This window comes from Neofelis nebulosa, chromosome 15, assembly GCF_028018385.1.
Source record: "Neofelis nebulosa isolate mNeoNeb1 chromosome 15, mNeoNeb1.pri, whole genome shotgun sequence".
Lineage (NCBI taxonomy): Eukaryota > Metazoa > Chordata > Mammalia > Carnivora > Felidae > Neofelis > Neofelis nebulosa.
Window position 1 is genome coordinate 45,356,246 of NC_080796.1, and position 24,379 is coordinate 45,380,624.

The 24,379-nt window shown below is 43.8% G+C and overlaps 1 protein-coding gene and 1 long non-coding RNA gene across 4 annotated transcripts in view; one reads left to right on the forward strand and one right to left on the reverse strand.

Annotated features, from left to right (window-relative positions):
- Positions 1 to 4,120: 4,120 nt before the first annotated feature.
- Positions 4,121 to 13,310, reverse strand: LOC131495360 (uncharacterized). Of its 2 annotated transcripts, none has more exons than XR_009253913.1 (3): positions 13,188 to 13,310; positions 5,978 to 6,054; positions 4,121 to 4,478 (listed from the first exon to the last, which is right to left on the reverse strand). It is a non-coding gene; the product is annotated as an uncharacterized LOC131495360 (long non-coding RNA). The 2 variants fall into 2 exon arrangements; XR_009253914.1 differs by having other exon boundaries at positions 13,166 to 13,310.
- NR5A2 (nuclear receptor subfamily 5 group A member 2) overlaps positions 11,426 to 24,379 on the forward strand; it is a 139,752-nt gene continuing 126,798 nt past the window's right edge. The window contains exons 1-2 of one of the 2 annotated variants that reach the window (XM_058700234.1): positions 11,426 to 11,620; positions 23,630 to 23,767. In XM_058700234.1, coding sequence (XP_058556217.1) covers positions 11,557 to 11,620; positions 23,630 to 23,767 — 202 coding nt within the window. In that variant the 5' untranslated portion in view covers positions 11,426 to 11,556. The remainder of the gene's footprint in view (positions 11,621 to 23,629; positions 23,768 to 24,379) is intronic. The other variant, XM_058700235.1, reaches the window with a different exon arrangement.

Here is a 24,379-nt window from a genome sequence, read left to right on the forward strand (position 1 = left end):
ACATGTGTTTTCATTTAATCTTCCCATCACCCCAAGAGCCATGGTTCATGCTCCACCCATGCTAAGGAAGCCATCTATGTGTCGACTGTTGGCCCAGACTTGTCACATGTGTTTTCATTTAATCTTCCCATCACCCCAAGAGCCATGGTTCATCCTGCACCCATGCTAAGGAAACCATGCTAAAGGGAACAAATCGATCCCCAAGGGTCACACTGTTAATCAATGATGTGCCCTGACAGGACCTCAAGTTCCTCTGGCTCAAAGTAAGCTCTCCACATGGACGTTGTGAAGAAAAGGCAAGGGCACTGCTAGAGAGGAGGGATGTTAAGGAAACAGAATGGTCTAAGCTTGTCAACTGGATAGACACAGCAAGTAAATCAGAGGGAGATTTTAGAATGATACCAACATTTCTGATTAAGTGGTATCATCCAGGAAAATAAAAAGGGGGGGGGGGTGGGCATTTGAAATGAAATTTAATGAGTTCCATTTGGGACTTGAAATCTAACAGAACTCCAAAAACCTAAAATGTATTAGTGTGTCAGGCACCTGGGTGGTTCAATCAGTTAAGGGTCTGACTTTGGCTCAGGTCGTGATCTCACAGTTTGTGAGTTCAAGCCCTACATCAAGCTCTCTACTGTCAGCACAGAACCCACTTTGGATCCTCTGTCTCCCTCTTTCTCTGCCTCTCCCCTGTGCTCCCTTTCTCTCTCTCAAAAGTAAATATTTTAAAAATAATAATAATAAAATAAAATATATTTAGTGTGTGCATAAATAATGCTTGAGGACTTGTTAGATTCACAGTAATGAAAATAACAGGTAGAAAGTAAGCTTACCTTTGAAACTCATTTACGTTTTTTCAATTTCATATTGTATATGATGACCTTTCTAAGTGTCAACAGCTTTTTTTTGACTAATCCTTTCTTTCTAGGTTTTATCCTTTATTTTTCAAAATATAATAAAAAAGATAACATATGTACATATATGCACTCTTTCTACTTTATGATTTAAAAAAAAATTTTTTTTAGTAATCTCTATACCCAATGTGAGGCCCAAACTCACCACCCTGAGATCAAGAGTCCTGTGCTCTACTGACTGAGCCAGCCAGGCACCCATACTTTATTTATTTATTATTATTATTATTATTAACATTATTATTATCATTTTTATTAACATTTCCTTTCCACAAATGAATTTAGAGAGCAGAAAATAGTGTCTATTAAAATAACTGAAACACAATCAAGATAGGCTTATATAGCCATATATAAGATTTAGCCGTATAAAATATTTCGTTCTAGGGGTGCCTGGCTGGCTCAGTTTGTAGAGCATGTGACTCTTGATCTTGAGGTTGTAAGTTTGAGCCCCACAATGGGTGTAGAAAAATAAAATACTTAAATTTTTTAAAGTTTATTTGTTTATTTTGAGAGAGAGAGAGAGAAAGAGTGCAAGTGGGGAAAGGACAGAGAGAGAGGGAAGGAGAGAGAATCCCAAGCAGGTTCCACACCACCAGTGCAGAGCCAAATTCAGGGCTCAAACTCACGAACTGCAAGATTGTGACCTGACCCTAAGTGGGATGCTCAACCAACTGAGCCGCCCAGGTGCCCCTCCCCCCAAATAAAATATTTAAAAAGTGTTCATTCTAGAGGAACCTCTATTATCTGAAAAACTATTTTTCTTAATGTTTACTTATTTTTGAGAGAGAGAGAGAGAGTCAAAATGGGGAGGGACAGAGAGAGAGGGAGACACAGAATGTGAAGCAGGCTCCAGGCTCTGAGCTGGGAGCACAGAGCCCGATGTGGGGCTCAGACTCACAAACCGTGAAATCATGACCTGAGCCTAAGTAAGACACTTTATGGGGTGCCTGGGTGACTCAGTCGGTTAAGCATCCAACTCTTGGTTTTGGCTCAGGTCATGATCTCAGGGTTCGTGGACTCAAGCTCTGCATCAGGTTCTGTGCTGCCAGTGTAGAGCCTGCTTGGGATTCTCATTCTCTCCCTCTCTCTCTTCACCTCCCCTGTTTATGCTTTCTCTCTTTTTCTCTCTCTCAAAATAAATAAATAAACTTAAAAAAAAAGAAAAGAAAAAAACCTATTTTATTTACATGGTCTACCAGACAATGTTTAGTGACATACAACAGTTTCATGAATTAAGATCTATTTTGTGGTTCCATATTTTAACAATACTTACTATGTGACTCCTAAGGAAATCACTTTGAATGCACTATAGATCCCTTTTTTAAAAATAGTTTAGTTGAGGTCCCTGGGTGGCTCAGTCATTTAAGCATCTGACTCTTGATTTCAGTTCAGGTCATGCTCTCATGGTTTGTGAGATTGAGCCCTACATACGATGCTCTCTTTCCCTCTCTCTCTGCCTCTCCTTCTCTCTCTGTCAACATAAATAAACATTTTATTTTTATTTATTTTTTTAATGTTTATTTATTTATTTTTGAGAGAGAGTGCAGGTGTATGCACACAACTGGGAAAGGGGCAGAGACCGAGACGGAAACATTAGAATCTGAAGCAGGCTTCAGGCTCTGAGCTGTGAGCACAGAGCCCGACACAGGGCTTGAACTCATGAACCGAACCATGAGATCATGAGCGCAAGTCAGACGCTCAGCTGACTGAGACACTCCTGACTAAATATTTTAAAAGCTTTTAAATGGAAACAAAATGGTACTGAGTTTACTTCATTTACCCTAAATAAAGATATGAACCATAAGTCACTAGACATAGATCATAGATCGTGATAAACGTGGGGAACTCAACATAAGCCTACAGAAGAGTAAAGTCTTAAACATTTCAATTGCCAAAAGATTGACTAAGGCTCTGTTTAATTGTTAGTGCTATAAAAAGTGGGTAATATTTACCTGGACCATAATAGTACTGCATAAAAGTCACTTATCTTCCTGCCAGGTGCCACATTTCTCACAGCTATTAAAAAGAATGAGAAGAAATCTTTACTTCTTTTCCAAACCTGCCATCCCATCGTCTCACATAATTTGGGGGTTCGCGGGTTGCTAAGGAAGCTGATAAAAAAAAAAGTGCCAACCTTAGCCCCAGGTTCTAAATGCAATCAGTGGCAAATGCCTTTGTCAGTGAAGAGTCCAACAACAATGGACCAGTAAGCAATGGTTCGGCAGAAACTACCCAGTTCGATATTTATGCCTTCTGTAAACTCCCTAACATCTGGTTCCTCAGTCCATTTGAATGATGACTAATTTAGGGTGGTGGTTCTTAGTAAATCCAAATTATAAACAAACTTGAAGGGCTTTTCTGGTATATGTTCATGTACAGTGCTCACCAGAAATCCAATTTTACAAGAATATCAGTTCCTAACAGATGTGTTATAATGCCTTGGAAGAGTATATTCAGGAAGTTTACAGTGACTGTAATTCATTAACTGAACTTTTAACATCATCGTGCAATACGGGTTCAGATGACATTGTTGAATGCCTTTTGGATTTTGGCAAAGATGCCTTGGGAATCATTAGTGATCTGTCAATCATTTACAAACCCTTTCTGAAATCAGTTAGCAAATAATGTTTTATCATCATAAACATGTATTTTTGTAAATGTGAGTCATTATAAGTATGCCACATCTAATGTGTTCAGTAGGATGCCGCAGAATGCCATAATGGAAAATGCCCACATATGCCAAAAGGAAATGGTTACACTGTGCCTTGATTGAGAAAAAGAATTACTCAAAACTGAGGTTGTCATTTGTTTTGTGGCTTTCCCCACCATAGTTGGAATGTAAATTGCTTATTAACTGTCACAGGGGCTGAGTTCTGAGCACCTGTTATTTGCATCACATGTGAATGTTACTTCACTCCCTCTTTCACAAAAATATGTTCATTTCTCACAAAGTACTGAGTATTTATTTCTATTAAATTAACCAGGTAGATAAGCTTCAAAAGACCAAAGTAACTCATTAATGTAATGTTTCCTCTGCATGCCAGTAAGTTCTACAGAAAAGTAAGAGAGCAGCAAATAGTAAATAGTATTTTCTTTAAAGGTTCTTGTAGGAGTTATTAGGAACCTAGTGATGCTATCATCCTTCAACTTTTTGGGTGCATTTGGTAATATAATTCTGTCTAATCAGAGGCTTATAACAAAGAATGAAATTCAATCTTTTTTGTTGTTACATGTTTTATTAGCCACATATAAAAAGGAAGAGAATCAAAGAGAATCACTACCTAATGTTTTTAAATTAAATGAGTCATATGAGATCTTCTATAGAATGTCAAATAGTATCTGTGACTAAGAGCTGGTGTCAAAGACAAAACACGAAAGAAGAAACTTGCAGATGTCTTTTAAACTTCCATAATGAGGTGCACCTGGGTGGCTCAGTCAGTTAAGCATCTGACTTCAGCTCAGGTCATGATCTCACCGTTCATGGTTTCAAGCCCCTCATCAGGTTCTCTGGGGTCAGCATGGAGTCTGCTTTGGATCCTCTGTCCCCTCCACTCCTTCTCTTGCACGCTGTCAAAAATAAACGTTAAAAATAAATAAATAAATAAATAAATAAATAAATAAATAAATACTAAAATTCCATAATGAAAGGTGTCTCTCACCTAAGACCCAAGTCACATGGTCTATATTGGTTTTTAATGCCATTTAAATATGTATTGAGCACTTTGTCTCTCTTAGAAACTGAGCATTTCTATATTATATCATTTTATTTCTCACAACAACACCACTGGATTCCATCACTTTTGTCATTTTTACTTATGAAGAATTCATAAGGCTTAATTAAAGAAGTCAAGCATTACTTGGCCCCTGAGTAAGGGGCAAAGCAGGGACAAGAGTTGTGAACCTTGTGATTCCAAATCTTAGCTACTGTTTTCATTTGTACCACGATTTCATGATGTGTTGTCATGCTCAGATAGGTTGCATTCACCAAGCACAACTGCATGGTTTCTCAGGGAAACACACTTATGTCTATAGCCAGAATGTTGAGGAGTTGATGGACAATGTTTTATGAACTGAATAATATGTAAAACCCTAACAAATGTGTCTCCAACATTTTGTCATATATAAAAGAAGACCCATGTATTTCAAAGTAGTCATAGGTATAAAATATGCCTAAAAATATATGCCCTTTCTGACTTTTCAACTTATCACTAGTTTCACTAAAAATTGTATTTTCAGGGGTGCCAGGGTGGCTCAGCTGATTAAGCATACAGCTCTTGATTTTGGCTCATGAGGTCATGATCTCACTGGTTCATCAGTTGAGCCCCCAATTTCCCCTCTGCGCTGAGGGTCTGGAGCTTGCTTATGATTCTCACTTTCTCCCTTGCTCTCTGCCCCTCCCCGGCTCATGCTTTCCCGCTCTTTCTCAAAATAAATAAATAAACTTAAAAAAATAATATTTTGAAATCCACATATATCTGAAAGAAAAAAATGAATCTAAACAAATGATACCTAACATGGTGTTAATGCAGAGTAGATTGGGTTGGTTATGTGTACAAAAGAACTTAAAACTCAGACAGACATAATGTTTACCAAATGCTCTCTCCGATGGCAGCCAGAATTATCAGTCCCCTCACTTTGTGTGAATCAGCAAAGTTTTAAACTACCTACATTCCATGAGCAGGTCTCCTCAACAAAATCTCACCTTGATGAGGCTATGTGAATATTTAACTGGGGACATTTCCAACACCCATGAGGACCACAGTCATGGCCATGGCCAGTTCTCACCCTGACTTTCAGGAGTCGCCCAGACCTCAAATCACCCAATCCAATACAGACGTGAGTCTGCACTGGGTGAGGTTGGGAGTCAGCAGAACATTTAAAAGGCAGGGGACAGGGACAGAGGGTAAAACCTTTCTTTGTTCTTCTTTCCCTTCTATCTGGTCTCTCTCCATAAAGCATGTTTATCATTCTCAGACTATATTCCAACACTTCAACTGAAATAAAGTAAGGTGACGGGGGGAAATAAAAACATAACAGTAATCAGAATAAACAACAAACGGGGGCACCTGGCTGGCTTAGTTGGTAGAGAGTGTGACTCTTGATCTCAGGGTCATGAGTTCAAGCCCCATGTTGAGCGTGGAGCCTACTTAAAAATAATAATGATAAAAATAAATAAATAAACAACAAAGAAAAAAAGAGATCATAAATTCCATAATGTGAATCTTCAGACAATGACTGCTAAATCTGTTCTATGATATGTGAAATTGTGTTTCAAGAAACACCCATATATTAAGTTATAAATTACTTGCATACATACATACCTCATTTACTTAGTTTAAAAGAAATGTCAATGTTAATATTGTTTAAAACCACATGAATGCTTGAAAATATATTTACATGGGCTTTAGTCACTTATAGAGGCAGATTTTCTATGAGAAACCTAAAATAATAAAGTAAAATTTAAAATTTAACAGTGAAACTAGCTAGAGGCATAAATTTATATTCTAATTGACTCGGTATCCTTATCCAACTGAGATTTCAGAAAAGGTCCCGTCCCTCTTTATTAACTGCACAATGAGTATATTGTGTTGAGCCCTTTCTAAGGAAGGCACAACTCTGAGTGTTAGCTAGAGATAATAGGTGTCCATATGATCTTGCAAATAGTTTTTCCCTTTATGAAACTTTTCTTCCACAGGAATTAAAATTTAGACTTTAGCCTCATTAACACTCTGATTTAAACAACTAATCCAATTAGATTATAATGTGATCATTAAGGGAACATATAGTCCCTTTTATATATATGTATGTAGACACCTTTCTATTCATTTAACTTTTCTTCTTAGGTCCTGGGCCAGAGGTACAATTATTTGGGCACTGCCCCTCACAAACACCAAGTCTTTTCTGTTTAAAGAGCTTCAAAGGCTCAGGGAAATATCCTTGAGTTTTTTAACTTCAATGCCATAAACACAAACCATTTCTCCAGAAACCAGTCTTCTAATCATGGACAATGTATCCCCAAGATACAGAGAGGTACATTTTAAATAATCTTGACATTTGTTTCAAAGAGATGAAAAGCCATAAGAATAGCTAAAATTGGGGCCGCCTGGGTGGCTTAGTTGGTTAGATGTTTGACTTCAGCACAGGTCATGATCTCGTGGTTCACGAGTTTGAGCCCCACGTCAGGCTCTGTGCTGACAGCTCAGAGCCTGGAGCCCACTTCAGATTCTGTGTCTCCCTGTCTCTCTGCCTCTCCCCGACTCACACTGTCTCTCTCTCCCTCTCAAAAATAAACATTAAAAAAAATTAAAAAAAATAGCTAAAATCATAGGATACATAGGATCATAGGCTAGCACATAAAATTCTGTAATAAGCTCCTCCTTGTTCTGAAAATCCCTCACAACACACTGGGGACATGCAGCCCCAGGTTAGGATATGGAAGCCTATGAGACCAGGAAAATTTCTATTCACAGATGAAATCTCAACTTGCCTCCTTTTCAACATGGGGGTGGGGGGTGGGAAATAGCTCATAGTATTTGACAAAAGAAGAAATAATCTATTTTAATTCAATTTGGATTTCTTCTATGCCCCCAATTTCACATAAATTCAAATATGAAAGTATGTTTTTAAAATAGATGAAATTAACAGATCATTTTGTTTTATAAAAAATTCCGTATGTTGTATTCTGAGCGGAACAACTACCGTGTTGAATATATGATGTGGGTTGTAAAAAGTAATTAACACAATACTCTAAGAACACAGCTACTTCACAAAGTAAAACTTAAATTTCCCCCTGAATGTACTGCCCATAGTTCTTTAAGTTCTTCAAGTGTCGTTAAGTGCTTAAGTCAAACCATGAAGGCTGATTCTAGGAAAAACACTGATGTGATTGTTCAAGTGGGGAGCTGATCTAGCTGCTTTTTAAAATGGAACGTTATTTCTACATTTTAAGAATGACCTATAGATAAACTGTGGTTATTTAGACGTGGGTATTTTGGAGGAAATTCTCAAATATGAAGTGAACCTGTTACTGCACAGAAAAAACTGATGGTACTTCTTTCCATTGGTAAAATTCAGGCTTCCAAGTGAAAATTTGGATTTAAGAAAATTTGTATATTCCACGGTGAGTTTGACAGCTTCCCAGTATTTAAAGACATCTGATGAGATCAGTGGTAATATTAATAAATAGAATTTTTTTAATGTTTGTTTGTTTTGAGAAAGAGAGAGAGTGCACAAGTAGTGTCAGCGCAGAGCCCAAGGCAGGGCTGGATCTCACAAATTGTGAGATCATGACCTGAGCCGGGATCAAGAGTTGGACCAGGCATACCAATAAATAGAATTTTTGATATTCTGTAACAAAACATGTCAACATTTAGAAAATTTGCCAAATTTGATGAACTTCTATCTTCCAAATTACCAACGTAAGATGTAACAAAATCATGCATAGGTGAAAGGTGTATTTTAAGTGTAAAATAAGCCAATGAATTTTAGTGTAATAGGGTGCAAAAAGTTCACAGATATGGTTTCAGATTCCACATTACAACTAGTCTTTAAGAAGATATTACTTGTGGAGTTTTGATGCAGTGTCAAAGAAAAAAATCCAAAATTATTTGAAGAAGTTATTATAATATTCCTCCTTTTTCTATCTTCATATATTGAAGACCATATTTTCTTATATATACTTTAACAAAAACAATGTATTGCTACAGATTGAATGTAGAAGCAGATATGAGACTCCAGCTTTCTATTAAGGTGGATATTAAAAAGACTTCTGGAAATGCTGCTTTTTTATGAATTATTTTGTTTTGAAAAAGAGTTATTTTAATTTAAAATACACTGTACATATTAATGTTTTTTAATAAAAATAAATTAGTATATTTCTAAATAATTAATAACTTATTTTCTCAGTTTTAATCTTGAATACAACAAATACTCATAGGTATAATTCACATAAGCAAAAACTTTTGGGGGTCCTAATAATTTTTACGAGAACAGCTGCTTTGGGCCACCTGGCTGGCTCAGTCAGAGGAGCATGTGAGTCTTCATCTTGGGGCCCTATGTTGGGTGTAGAGATGACTCAAATAAATAATCTTAAGAAAAAAGAGAGAATAGCAGAGGCATATGTCCTTTAACACATGCATAGGTACATTTCTAGTATTGTGGCATGTTATTGTTTGATTATTCATTTTTTTAATAAAGTTGGGTTTTTTGTTGTTTTTGTTGTTGTTGTTTTTTAAGTAAGCTCTACACACCCAAGGAGATCCAGGATCACATGCTCTACTGACTGAGTCAGCCAGATGCCCCTGTTGTTTGATTATTTTAAAAAATAACAGGGGAAGTTGGATGGCTCACTCAGTTAAGCAACCAACTCTTGATTTTGGCTCAGGTCACGATCTCATGGGTTCATGAGATCATGCCCAGCTCGTGCTCTATGATGACAGCACAGAGCCTGCTTGGGATTCTCTCTCTCTCTCTCTCTCTCTCTCTCTCTCTCTCTCTCTCTTTCTCTGCTCCTCCCTCACTCATTCTCTCTCTCTCTCTTAAAATAAATAAAGTTTAAAAAACGAAAGAAAGAACAGTAAAGAACTGACATGGATAATTATAATCACCCAATCCTTTTTAGTTTGAAATACTTGTTCATTAAAATACTTCACATCCTAGCTTCCCTTGCAGCTAAGGGTAAGTATGTATCTAATTTCTGCATAATGAGATGTAAGTAACATGTTTATGTGGTACTTACAGGTAATGTCCTTAAAAACAAGTATGCATTCAGGGCACCTGGGTGGCTCAGTGGGTTGAACATTCAACTTTGGCTCAGGTCAGGATCTCCCAGTTTGTGAGCCTAAGCCCCACATCGGGCTCTGTGCTGACAGCTCAGAGACTGGAGCTTGTTTCACATTCTGTGTCTCCCTCTCCCTCCCCCTTCCCCGCTCATGCTCTGTCTCTCTCTGTCTCTCAAAAATGAATAAACGTTAAAAAAACAAACAAAACAAGTATGGCGTTCTCTCTCTTTCCTCCATACTGCTTCCTGGAATTCTAGCAGCCATTTTAGAACATGAAGATAAGAGATCAAGGATAGTAAAAACGGAAGGAACCAGGTCTCCGACAACTTTGTAGAGCTAGTGTACCTTCCCTGGATTGTCTACATCTGAACTTCTAAGAGGAAAATAAAGGTTTTATTTAAACCACTGTTATTATGACTTTTCTATTATATGCAGTGAAATCTAACCCAAGAAAATATAATTTTGAACAGGGGTGCCCAGGTGGCTCAGTTGACTAAGCGTCTGACTTCGGCTCGGGTCATGATCATGAGTTCAAGCCCCACATCGGGCTCTGTGCTGACAGCTCAGAGCCCGGAGCCTGCTTCGGATTCTGTGTCTCCCTCTCTCTCTGCCCCTCCCCTGCTCACTCTGTCTCTGTCTCTCTCTCTCTCAAAAATAAACATTACAAATTTTTTAAAAAATGCTGTACATAAACATTTTGAGTTTTCTAAATAGAATCTCAGGCAAAAAAAAAAAAAAGAAAGAAAACAGTTTGCTTCATTAGACAAATCAAAACAAATAAGAAAACAATAAACTGCTCCACAACATGGGAAAAGATATGCATTTGTTACACAATCCATAGTTTATTACTTTGAAGAACAATAGGGATATTTAACAAGAACCTAAAACTACCCTTGATCATTTGCATAATAATTCTTTCATGGCAAAGAGTGATCCAGATTTGTCCTATGGATTCAAGCAAAGAGTAATTACTTAAAATTATGGAAAATATATTACACATTCACCATTTTGCCAGCACCAACCTCAAAGTATAAATTTTACTTTATTGAGGGTAAATAGATAGGCTGCCCTTTTAATCAACTGACCAGTGTCCAAACAAGCTAAGATTAACAACTCGGCTAATAAATAGGCATGATTAAAAAGTTGGTTGATGATGCATGAATGAATAAATAGCCATAAGCTTGGAAATACTACCTGTAGTATTTTAAAGTGTCAATCATATCTCTAGTCATCATTTAAAGAATTAATGTGTGCCAATGTTATCATCTAAAATGTATTTACAGAGGTCAGAAGAGCTACGTCTGTCCTCCTCTATGCAAAGAGGTGATGACATCAAGGGGGTATGTCACAAGCCTAAGTTCAGTTAGTAGATTTAAGTTGGTTTGGAGTTTTATCCACTAAGTATGATCTTCTGACCCCTCAGTTTTACAACTTTCCACTCTCTGTGCTGCATAGCACCTCTCCACTTCTGAGTTAATCATTTCTTTGCCATTATCTGCCAGGAGTTCTTATCTCTTTTGCTGTCACTTTATAACAGGGTCCCCTTATCAACCTGCATAGAGTCATGTGATCCATCCAAGCCTATCAAAAGTTTCCATTCTTCTGATTAGAAACCATCATGTAACTGGATACATGGTTTACAGCAGGCAACTAATGCTGGAAAAAGTACAGAGTCCAGGGAAAGACTTGCTTGTAACTTTCTGAATTCTTGGACCTTTTTTTTTTTTTTTGCTATTTTTTTTTTAACTTTCACTAAGGGTTACTGTAGTCTGATGTGTCCTCCTCAAGGCTACAAAAGCTATACTTTTTCTTATGCTCAATGATTTCTGCTTTAAACCAAAGGACCACCTGTAATTTTACTAAGAATGTCTTCTAATTCGGATACTGGAAATTTACAGGATTCTCTAAAGCACGGACTTACACCTGTTGGTAAGTAGGAGTTGCTTTATATCATCCATTTATTATTTTGCTACTATATTAATTCATGTAATTTAATCTTATTGATGTATTTAGTATTATAAGTCATTGCTCCTCCTATTGTCTATTAAAAGCACATTAGCCCATGTATCACACATTTATCTTTCTTGAAATTCAAAAAAAGCAAATGGATATTTCAATATTTTTTATTATACCCACTGGTTTTGGATGCCCAACCATTATTCTGAAACAGTCAGAAACAAAAATGTATAATATATGTATTTCATCACTAATATTTTCTGATAATTTCTAATCAGAGATAATCTAAAATTTTAACAACTTGAAACAAGTTAACCATATGGAAATCATCACTGATCAAACTTTAAAAAAAGCTTTCAAATACTGTAACGTTTCAAGCCACACCACAGTATGGTGTCTCATTCATTGCAGATACTATAGAGAATCTTTTGTTTCTCCGACGAATAAAAGCCATGTAAATAGATACATATTTTAATATATTTAATAAATATATGTATATATACACACATACACCATCATTAGTTAAAGATTCGAATTTAAGGGTTACTGTCTGTTTTCCAAAATAATGAGAATGTCTTGTTTTTACAAACAGAAGTAAATAAAGCTAATTTTCATTTTAAAAAAGAACAAAAAATATTGTTGTTACAGCAAGAATACATTCACTTAATCCTAAAAGTAAAGGACTAAAGGGAAGTGATTTCCAGTGGTGTGTAATTAGTAGTCTGTTGGCAATCATGTCTTTCTTCCTTTCCCTTAGTTTTTGAAGGACCTGTTCCTTTTCTTGTAGCACTTTCTTAGGCTTTCGCACCAGAATTTCCCTGCGAATTCGCAGAGGCCTGTCATGAGCTCTGAGTTCCAGCTCCGCTGTAGAAGGCAAATCAAGGCTTGCTTGGGCTTTTCCTCTTTCTCCCTTGATAACCAGCTGACTCCCCTGACTGCAGTGATTGCTTTTTTTTATGGGCCAACTACACCCTATAGTATATCAGTTGAGGAAATGGTTACCAAAAAAAAAAAAAAAAAAAAAAAAGTTCTCTACTTGCGAAAAAGAAAACACGAGGGAGACAAGCAGAGTGCAACAGAGAATCAATTGCCCTGCAGATAAAAAGAAAATACGAGCGCAAGGAAGGAGGTGAAAGAGAAGCACAAACGGTTTCAAATCTTTTTCGCCCGGCAAAACCGCCGCGACGCGCTAATGAGCCCTCGCAGGCAGCGGCGGGCTGGGCGTTCCGGGGGCTCTGGGCCGGGGGCTCGCGGCGAGAGCGCGCTCCAGCGGGGACGAGGGCGGCGCGCGTGCGGGGCGGGCCCGCGCTCCGGCCGCAGCTCGGGGCGCGCGCAGCCGGGACTGGTAGGCAGCGAGTTAAGAGGGCGTGGGGTCCCGAGGACACGTTCTGTTCTCCCCCTCCCCGTCCCCCGTCCACGGCGTCCTTCACACCCCTGGGGTGAATTAAAGAGGGTAAAGTGGTAGAAGGAGACGCCTTACATGTCTCTCTGCTACCGCGGAACTGTATTTTTACCCACCGCAGCGGGACTCACACCGCACCGGCTATGCTATGGAGCAGAGGCAGGTCCATCCTGCACGCAGAGAACACCCTCAAGTCGGGATCAGCCGGGTTCCAGAGAGCCAGAACCTGCGGAATGTCTGGTCCGGGAGGGAGTGCTAAAGACAGCCTCAAAAAAAAAAAAAAAAAAAAAAAAAAAAGTACAGATGGAGTCGCTCAGCGAGTCTATCCCAACATCCTAACCCTCTCCAAGGCACTTCCGGGCGCCAGATCCCGAAATGACAAAATTCCAGTCAATTTTCCGGTAAAAGAAACCTCTTTCCGGATCTCGTTGGAAGCCACCGCCCCATCCCGGCCCACCCACTGTCCCTCCTCAATTCCCTGGTATTCCCAGGTAGCTGTGAGATGTCCCTGGGTGCAACATCCTAGACACTCAGAGGCGGCTCCTGGCACTGCGAATCCGATGTGTTCATGGGGTAGCCTCCAAGGAATACTGAGGGTCATTCCTGGGGTTCTTGGCTAGACAGGTCACCCAAAGGGTTGACAGGAAAGGGGGACAGCGTGAGCCATCAGACTAAACAGTTAGGGCTGACCACAACCACGAAGGTGAGTGCCTCTTGGGTTGGATTCTGTCTGCCCAGGGCAGGCCCATTGAGAAGAACCCACAGGTGGAGCTCTAGAGAGTGTCAGGTCCTGGAGTAGCTTTGAGGTGGCAAATTGCAAATTAGGGTAGGGATGAGAAGTGGTTCACAAAACTGAGGCCAAAGCATGTAGAGATCAGTCAAGATTTCCAACTTTACATTGATTCAGTTGTGTTGTACTAGAAAATGTGCCTCTGTTCATTAAAAAAGCTGTCTCTGGGGGTCCTAGCTGGGCATGACATTTTCCTTTTATGCACGCTGATGGCTACATGAAAATTGTGCATAGCTGTCAGTACTTTTTTAGAAAAGTAGATATAAGATAACGTTGTTCCTTCTGCCTACCTGCGAGATAATCATTCAGTGTGGTGTAAGAGTAGCAGACTTGAAGATATAACCAGATTGTTCCCTTTAAGTTAACTAGCTCTGGGACACTCTCTGGATTCTTGGTTTCTGACTTAGGTACTTCTTCATTCTCCAAAATGGGGCAATTTTACTGATGATATGCAGTACTAATTTGAGAGAGAAAGATAGAGAAATGGAGAAAGAAAAAGTACTTGTCTATATCAACGAAAAAGCCAAATTTGCATGGTGGGAAACATGTCATATAACAAGTATTTATTGACTCTTCTGCAATGTGCTCAACATTATGCTTTGGTTTGTATTAAATTTATGTAATGCTTCAAATTAAGTGCATTTATGGAATATATTATACACATTTATTATTGTATATTATCCACAGGAAACTATGTCTTCATAGTAAGGGGTACATAACACACAATGCAAACAATATTAAGAAATGATATAAAGTTTGTTATCTAGTCCCCTTAGCACTCTTGGAGTCTGATTTTTTTCCAGCAATAACCTCCAGTTAGCTCTGTGCCCATAAGGGTCTCTCCAAGTAGGGGTCATGGAGTGGAAAATGAGATAGCCCATTATGTCACCCTAAAGTCTAGCCAGCTCTATTTGCAGTGCAGTTTAGAATGTCAGTCACTCAAACCCATGTTCTGATTCTTGCTGCTGGGCTTAGCCAGTTCCCTCGAGGAAGCTAAACCCTGGTGCCTCTTCTCCTTCCCTGCCTCAGCCCAACTCCAAAACAGTGCTTTCCCAAACTCTTTTTACTGGCCTTGATCGACAAGTTGTGACTGGAGCTAAAGTCACCTCTTTTAATAAACCAAGAGAGATTTATGGAGAAAGGGAGAACAGAGGCTTGGTAGTGCTTTTTTCCTTTACTTAATGCCTCCACCCAGACACAATGTCTAAGGTTATCTTGGCTTCAGCCTTGAACTTGAGATGAGCTAGCTGAAGGGCTCTGGGACAGACTCCCACCTGGAGGCCCAGCTTCCCCCAAGTACTTACGGGGAAGTTTGACACAGGGAGACAGTCAGACATCTTCCGGTCCCCGAGACCAGAACCTACCCCAGGATAAAGCTATTTCTTTGGGTTATACTTCCTCACTCTTCACCTTATTGGAATAAAAATTCTCTGAGAAATCCAGTTGGCTTTAAGGAACTTTGGGATTTTGGGGGTTTGGAGGTCTGGGGAGGTCCTAGGGAAGAATTGAAACAAGACCAGAGTGGCTTTGAGAGATTAAGCCTGGGAGAACCCTGTGGACTAAACTTGAGCAGACAAATTAGCAAAGGCTGCCTCTTTTTTTAGTCTTTTGGGAAACTCTGATATATGTTTTTTTGTGTAATAAGTAAGAAAAGACACAAGTTTAAACTCCAAATAATCTGAATACAGAGGAACATAAGCAGTTCGGTGAGCAGTTTTTTCTGGGAGTGCAATTAAGTCCCTGAGGACTGTGTCAAGCAGTGCATGACAGTCAAGTTTAGTGAGTACCTCTTACTGAAAGGATCTTGTTTTTTATTTTATTTTATTTTATTTTATTTTATTTTATTTTATTTTATTTTATGTTATGTTATTTAAAAATTTTTTTGGGGTGCCCGGGTGGCTCAGTCGGTTAAGTATCTGACTTCAGCTCAGGTCATGATCTCTCGGTCAGTGAGTTCGAGCCCCGCATCAGGCTCTGTGCTGACAGCTCTGAGCCTGGAGCCTGCTTCGGATTCTGTGTCTCCCACTCTCTCTGCCCGTCCCCTGCTCATGCTCTGTCTCTCTCTGTCTCAAAAATAAATAAAACATTTAAAAAAAATTTTTTTTAATTTTTTAAGTTTATTTCTTTATTCTGAGAAAGACAGAGACAGCATGAGCAGGAGAGGGGTAGAGAGAAAGTGGGAAGGAGAGAGAGAATCCCAAGCAGGCTCTGAACTATCAGTGCAGAGCCCAACATGGGGCTCGAGCTCACAAAACCAAGAATTAGGCGCCCCTGGAAGGCCCTTATTTTTAATCGTTCTAAAATGGTTAGTGATTCCCTTCCTAGTGATTTTCCTTACAGAAAGATGAGTGTGGGTGAGTTTAGAAGAAAAGAGATAAATACAAAGGAGAACTGGTATTTATTAACAGCAGGATATGCTGCCCTGCTGGGACTGTCTCATCCAGGTGTAAAGTTTACTTTGTTAACCCTATTTTACTGATGACAACATTGAATCAGAAAGGTCTTGTGAGTCACCCAAGACCACTCGGCTTTGTCAGGAGAGTGAACCATAAACAGAACCCATGGATGTGATTCTGAAATCCATGCTCTTTCCTCCAAGTAGTGACTATTTGCCTTTGTTGATATAATGGAATGATGGTTGAAAATAATGTTGATCTACTCAGACTTTCTTTCCAAAGGCATTCTGGGATTAAGAAGACATTTGTAAATGGTTATTTATCTTCCTTTTCATTCCACAGTGGAAATCAGATTTAGATTCCAGTAGAATTCAGAAGGGTGGGATGGGAAGAGGTGTAGCGGGCAGGGTGGAAACAGCAGCCCAGTACCCTTGAGGGCAGAGCAAATCAGGGTGGGAAGGCACTTTGGATCTTGTATTCTGGGATTTCTTGGAAAGGATCTCTGGAGTTTGGATGGAGTTTTGCTTGCAGTTTGGGGTGTATGCTGGCAACTTGCAGGGCTACTGACAGGGTGTAAGGGAATTGAGAGACAATTCAGAGCATCTATTTGTTAGAGAGTTAGTGGGTATGAGGAGGGCAGAGAAATCACTCAAAATGAGGGACTGAGTTTTCAGAGAAAGGGACCTTTTTTTTCCACCCTGAGAACCCAACATCTGTTTTCTTATAAAGGGAGGAAATAGAGAACAAGATAGTTTAAGCACAGACAGGCACGCACACACCCTTTTGAAAAACCACTTTTGACAAACCCCAGGGGTGTCCCTAGTGAGACGCTGGTCCCACAACCGGCGCTATCATGTTTCACAGTAAATGCTGATTCCTTCCCCATGATCTGGACATCCGCGGCCTCACCCCCACCAAGCTCCACCTGTTCCACCAGCGGTCTATACATGATTGAAAAGAAAATAGGTCGGAACCCGCCATCAGGTCCCCGATGCATCTTCCCAGTTTCTAGACAAGAAACCTTGGAGGGAAGGAGAAAGAATTTGCCCCAAACCTTTGCGCTTGGCTGGCCACCACCTCTTCATCGCCAAAGTTGCCTTTAGGTTAGAGGAGACGACATCCTCCCAAACCAGAGAACGACGGAACCTCCTAGACCCGAGCTCTTCCCATCCTTGGGGACCGTGAGCCAGAGGGTGAAGCTATCACCGCCAGTCCCGCCTTTCTAGCCTCTCGCTTTGTGTTCTGTCCCAGAGGGGCCCAAGTTGGTAGACAGAGCTCTGCGCGGCCCCGTACGCTTTGATCTTAGAACGGAAACCTCTAGGTGGGGGCTTCCCTAAGGCAAGAACCTCGAGACTGCCCATCCCCGCGGCGCTGCGAGAGCAGAGGAATTCGCGAGCTCCGTGGAACGCAATCCCTTCCCTCATGACACTTCCAGTCTGGTCGTATTCACCTGAATGGTAGCCCTGAATAATCTCGTGCTAAGGATTTAGTTCCTAGTCCGGGTTGAGGAGGGGGGGAGGGGACATGGGGAGTGGAATTGCAACGCAAGTTCTCAGCTGGTTTCACTAAGCGCTCGGTGGCCTGCTGGCGCCAGGATCGCCCTCGAGAACGTCACTCCGAGTTCTGGTTTGTCCCGAGGAGGGACGGCGTGGTTCCGAGAGGGGACTCCCACTGTTTTGAGTTGGAGCTGACTCACATCTGCATTTCAATTACAGAGGAAGAGATAGATTAGATTGGACCACCTACCCAAGATTATTTCCCTAGCCAGCTCCTTTCTCAAGACCGGATCTCCCCGCCCACTTGGAGAAGGGCAAGGGCTATACCCAAGGCGGGATGCGCCCGGACCCCTGGGTTGGGGCAACAGCCGCCAAAGAAAATGAAGCCAAAACGTTCTAGATTAACCTTTTTTCCAGAGAGATGCGGATACCGATAATCCAGGCCAAACTCTCCAAAAACCTCACCTTTACTTCAGGACAAGGGTGGGATGTTGTTTGGAGGAGGGGCTGGAGGAACCTGGATTGCCTGGATAATTGCTTCACCTTATATTTTCCTCCTCAGTAAAGATGGGGCCATGGTATATTAAGATACTCCCATAGTGATTGTGAGTCAATCCCCATTTGCGGGTTACCCCAAACACACAAGTCTTTCCAGGGGTAGAATGTCTCAACTGATAGCAGTTTTTCCTCCTGCTCCAGGGCTGTGGTAGATGATGTCCTAAGTAGTAATTTACGCTCGTAGCAGAAAGGGATCTTTTTTTTTTTTTTTAAATGAGGCCGGACTACTCACCTATTTAAGTTGTTTTTTTTTAATTTTTTTTAACATTTATTTATTTTTGAGACAGAGAGAGACAGAGCATGAACGGGGGAGGGGAAGAGAGAGAGGGAGACACAGAATCGGAAACAGGCTCCAGGCTCTCAGCAGTCAGCACAGAGCCCGACGCGGGGCTCGAACTCACATACCGCGAGATCGTGACCTGAGCCGAAGTCGGATGCCCAACCGACTGAGCCACCCAGGCGCCCCATAAGTTTGTTTTTTCAAAGTTCCGGCCAATAAGGTGCTCCCCGGTAACTTGTGTGTCTATACTGAAATTTAACCCTTCTTATCTTAAAACAAAGCGTTCCGGACGCCGGCGGGGGGGCGGGAGACCAGAGGCGGGGGCGAATAGCCCAGCCTCCAGAGCTCTGGAGCGGAACTCTGGAATTCTTTGCGAAACTTAATTTTCGGAGAAAGGCAAAAGTGGCTTCTGATGGGCTTGTTGAGTGGGAGGGGCGGAAAAGTTAGGCAGAGCCCGAGTTTTCAGTAGGCTGATAAACTTGCTTCTCTTTCCCCTCGGGCTATCCCGGCCACTTGGTGGAGACCTCCCGAAAAATATCTCGGCTGCTTCTGAGGCTGAAAAGCAGACACGTGCTACAAAAAAAAGTAATGATTCTGGTTCCTTAAAAACACCAAAAAGTAGAAATGGAGGAGACATCAGAAATTGTTTCCAAGAATGCAGATTTGAAAGTTTCGTGCGAGGTTTCTCCCACCTAGGCGCGCGGGAGGGGTGGGTCTTCCACTTGGAAGAGCCCAGGAAAGTTGAACCAGTTCTAAAAAATCATGACATTTTCACTCCCTTTGCGGCCTGCAAGCGTTAAGCGCGCAGGGCTGGCATACAATTCTCAGGTCAGGTCAAGGGCAGGCTGTTCCCGGCGCGCTCTCTGAAATGCAGCGCGGAACAGCGCACAAGTGGAGGCGGGGGAGGAGAGCGAGGCAGTTACATCCTCGCGGGTGGGGAGTGCGAGACCTCCTCAGCTACAGCCCGCCGGGTGAATGGGGCGCACGGCCCCGTAACGCTGAGCCTGGATAAAATATGCCAGGACTGCGCTCCTCGGGCTCATCAAGGCTGCGCGGGAGCCTCCCCGAGCCATCATCCTTTGTAATTGCAACCGTCAATCAACGCTTTAAGACAAAGTCAGAACCGGGAAGGACGAGCCCTGGAGACCAGTCTCGTCGGAAAGAAGGTGGAGGCGTGGGGGAAGTGAGGGGAAAGGAGAGAGAAGTTTGTCAGAAGTCGGCAAAGGAATGGAGGGGAGACATTGTGAATCCGCACCGTAGCTAAAGCCGGAACTGTCTCCCCCGGTCTCCCGGCCTCTGGTCTGTGGTCTCCGCCACCACTTGTTTCCCGCCAGACGGGGTGGATTCTTGAGTGTGCATCCACTGAGAGGCAGGGGGGCAGTAGGTTAGATGTTCCTGGCGGAGGATGGGATGCGTCTGCCCGCCTGCGGGCGTTTTAGCATTCCAAGTCGGTCGATGTGTCTGTCGGTCAGTCCAGACCACCGCCAGCATCAACGTTTAGACCACACAGGCCCTGTTGCCCTACTCCCATCACAACTGCCTCCCCTTCCCGCGTCCACTTGGCTCTCCTTCCTCACTGCTGCCTCTGCAACCTAGAACCATCTTCAGGTAACCGATCCGAGGCACCGTGGGCGGCCCGGGCTCCTCCTCTACCAGCTATCCTTCAGAGAGGGTGTTCTGGGAGACGCCCGGGCCGATCCCAGGTCACAGGGCAAGCGGGTCCGGGGCTCCAGTGTGGGCCCCTGCCCAGCGGAATTGAAGGGTCAAGGGACCAGATCGTTCGGAACCAGGGAACTCAGGGGGTTTGGAAAGGATGCACTTGCAGGGCGGAAATGAGCGTGATGTGGGAAGCCTGGTGCCGCCGCCCCACCCTCTGCGTCTGCCCCAGGGCTGGGGACTCTGCCGCTCCCCTAAAGCCCTTAGGAAGCGACCCGGGAAAAGGTGAGTGTGACCTCGGGTCTCTGACATGAACCAATTCCAGTGGAAGATTTCCCCCTTGTCCACCGCCGGCAGGGGTTTCGACGTCCCGGATGGGGATCTGGATATGGTTGACCCTAGGGAACTCTTCTCTTCCTGGAGCAGGAGGCCTGGGACGCCGAAGTTTTCTCTCTGCTTGAGACCTGCTATTTAGGTGCCCCTTCCGTTGGGGGGCGGGGGGGAGGCCATGAGCCCGGACAAGAACTTCAAAGCAAGGCGAAGCACCTTGGATCTTTCTTCTGTGATACAACTGCGGATTTTTTTTTAAGGGTGGTTTTTTGAAACCTTGTCTGCAGCCCCTGTTTCCCCACCATTGCCCCCTCTGATTTTGGGAGGAGAGAAATGAATGCCAACTGCTCCTTTGTCACCATCATTCCTGGTTTGGGGTGTGAGGCAAGGGCAGACTGGCCTGGACTGAAAAGGTGCTAGGGTGGTCTAGGCAAGCCCCTTCTGGGGCTGAAGCTGGGTTATGAATGTGATCACAAAGTTTTCCTTGGCTAGGTCAAGGCTCTGCCTCAAGTGCAGGCAAGCACTTTTGCCATGCTACAAATATATGGTCCTGTCAGACCCCCTTTCTACTTCTTTCAAACTCTCCCAACCTCTTCCTCCAGCTCTACCAACCAGAGGACCTTCCCTCACCCTGGAAGCTCCCTCTGAGGACCAAGAGTCTGGAGTCCCCCCAAAGCTGCCAGCCTGGTATTTGCAAAGTGTTACATAAGTGCCCCATGAGCTCTTTGATTGTAGTGAGAGGAGGCTCTTCCTAGATTAAGACTTTGGAATAAACTGATTTTCAAAGTTCATCCGAATCCACAAAGCACTGCAAGAACTGAGTTGAGCCCTGAGACAACTCCTTTCCTTTTCTGAACTGTGTGTATGTGTGTGTATATATTCTATATATAATATATATATATACTTAAGCCACAAAACTTATTTAATTTACAATGATATTTAAAAGCAACTAGTACTATTGAAAATGAATTGACAGTGTTAGTTGATGCTACCCTGGAAATCTGATCATCTTAAGGGTCACTCATTTTGCCAACTACATCCCACTGCCCTTTACAAACTAGTGGCTGGTCCCCCTCCCCCCAAGTTTAAACATTTTTATGAAATTTGGTGCTACAAAACTGAGATTTAAATAAGCTAGATTCTGAATATACATTGAAGAAGAACAAAATGACCAAAAAAAAAAAAAAAAAAAGAATTAGAGAGCCAACAGTACCTGAATTACCAGGCGTGGGTGGGTGATGAACAACCCGCTTCATATAAAAGTGTAGATTAATCATGGGGATGATTGGAGTGTTATTCAATTCATCAAATACTGGCCTGGGCAGTTTGAGTGTGTGATCTCTATGCCATTCAAATAGAATAAATTCAGATCTTTTGAGATTCAAATTCACCCCCTTGCGGGAGGACTCTGATAATTACCCAGTCTCACAGCAGACACTGAATATGAGGCATTTCATATGCAGTCACGAGGCTGGAAAAAAATGTTTTTTCATCTTGTTGGGATGAGATCTGAAAACTTTGAAGATGTGGCTGGGCTGGTGGCCGAAGAGCTTACATAACAGATGGTTCTTTAAAACTTTATTAAAGTGCTGGGCCTCTGGGCCTCATGTGGATTGTCCTACCAGAGACACCAGAATGAAAAAGGAAAGCCTAGTCCGATCGTTGCTTTCTGCTTGGAAACACAGTGCCCTAAAATTTAGGAAGTCTGCCGCCAATGTAATCTTAGTCTGGAGGGGGTGGGGTGTTTATAAATGAGTGAAGGACCCGGTTAAGAGCGGGGGAAACAGGGATAGCTGTTCCTCCATTGCCGGCGAGTGGGCGAACTCTCGGCGAGATGGGTCTCCTCGGTGAGCCGGGACGCTCGGCCACGGCAGGACTCCTGGGGCCCATGGTGGGGCCTTTTCGGACTGAATACCGATGGGCAATGAAGCCGGGAGACCCTTGAGAGCAGGCCAGCTCTCCTGAGAAGAATTCAACATCTCTTTTCTCCTTTAAGTTGTTTAAATGGGTGTTTAACTCCCCCTCCAGCCCCCGACCCGATATTCGCGCGGGGACACACACGCACACTCACACACTCCCGCGTCCCTTCTGGTTTCCCCTCAGCTCGCAGAAATAAATCGCCGCCCTAGCCTCCCGTCCTTCGCCGCTGCGCTCAGACAGAGGTCGCTTCCCACTAGCTGTAAGACCCGGCAGCATTCACATCCCCCGCCCCAGGTCAGGGTGGGGTGGGAGGGGGTTAAGGCGGGGTGGTGAGGTTGCGGCAGGCGAGGGGACTGGAGCTCGCGCCTCATCCTCATTGGCTGGCTGCTGGTGTCCGACCGAGTCCGGAACCCGCGTCCCCATTCACTGTCATCACCCCTCATCCCAGCCTTTCCCTTACCCCCGTCCTACTTACCTCCCCTCTCCTCCTCATCTTCCCCCTTTCCTTCCCAGCACCGTCACCCTCGGGGCTGGAAGGGCTGCTCTCGGACACGCGAGAGGAGTAAACGAGGCAGGAGAGGGGGGTTGTAACTTCACAACTCCACACTTGTGGTAGTCAGCGAGAGGGAAGCAGAGACAGGGGAAGGGGCGGAGAGGACGGGAGAGAGAAGTGAGGCGAGGGAGAGAGAGAGAGAGAGAGAAAGAGAGAGACCCCTGCCGATCTTGAGCCAGAGGGCGGGTGGAGGGAGGGGTAGAAGTCGCTCGAGCCGTCCGGGAGCAGCGGCAGCGGCACCGCCGCGGCGGCAGCAGCAGCTCGGCGGCCGCCTCCGCTGCCCGCCCGGAGCTCGGCCGCGCACGGATCCGCGCCCCGGGCAGCTGCGCCCTCGCCGCCGCCGCCGCCGCCGCCGCCGCCGCCCTAGCCGAGCCAAAGCCAGGCGCGCGGACGCAGTCTTCGCCGCGTCTCGTAGCCCGCCATCTCCTCCCAGCAGCTTGGGGTCGGCTCCGGAGTTGCGAGACTGGACGGGGCTCAGGGGTCCTGATCCGCGGCCCCCGAGGAGGCGGAGGCACGCTCCTGCGAGCGGGTGGGTGAGCCAGCACCCCAGCCGCCCCTCCCTCCTTTCCGCCGGAGTTGAATCTGTGCTGCCCGTGTCCAGGTGCTGGGCTTCCGGACGGACGCGGACCCCCTCTCCCCGCCCGCGGCCGCCTTGTCATGCTGCCCAAAGTGGAGACGGAAGCCCTGGGACTGGCTCGATCGCATGGGGAACAGGGGCAGATGCCGGAAAACATGCAAGGTAAGGAGGCGCTGCGCGGCGCTCGGGTTCCCGCGGCCACACCGCCCCCGGGCTCGCCCTGAGGGCTTCAGCCGCCCACCCCTCGTGGGCGCCGGAGCAGCCCTGCGGGGCGCTCGCCGCTGCCGGGCTGTGGGGCCGCGCGCGGGCGGCAGACCCCCTCCCGAGGGGCAGGCATAAAAGTTTATGGCTCTTGAACAATGCGGGGCGGAGGTTTTCCAAGCAATGCCTAATTGGCCGCTTCTAATTAAGAAAAGAGAGGTTTCAAGCTCTATGGCAACCCGAGGGGGGCAGCTTCAGGCTAAAGATACTTCAGAATAATAAGATCATTCTAAGAAATGAAATGCCTCACTGGAAACCGGAGCGGGTTCTCGGTCATTGGAATTGGTGGGAACTTTAATCAATGCTTGTGTGTGGAGGAAGAACACCCTGCTTAGCAAAGTCAGCTACAAAGAGAGGAGGCTCCGGGAAAGCTGGTCTTGGCGTTAGAATGCATGTTGGGCACCCCCAAAAGCCCAGGGGGACACTGCGAACTGGCTCTAATTTGGACAACTTCAGAACCGCAGACAGAACTGAAGAAATCCAAAATTATCCCACCCCCATCCTCTGCGCGGG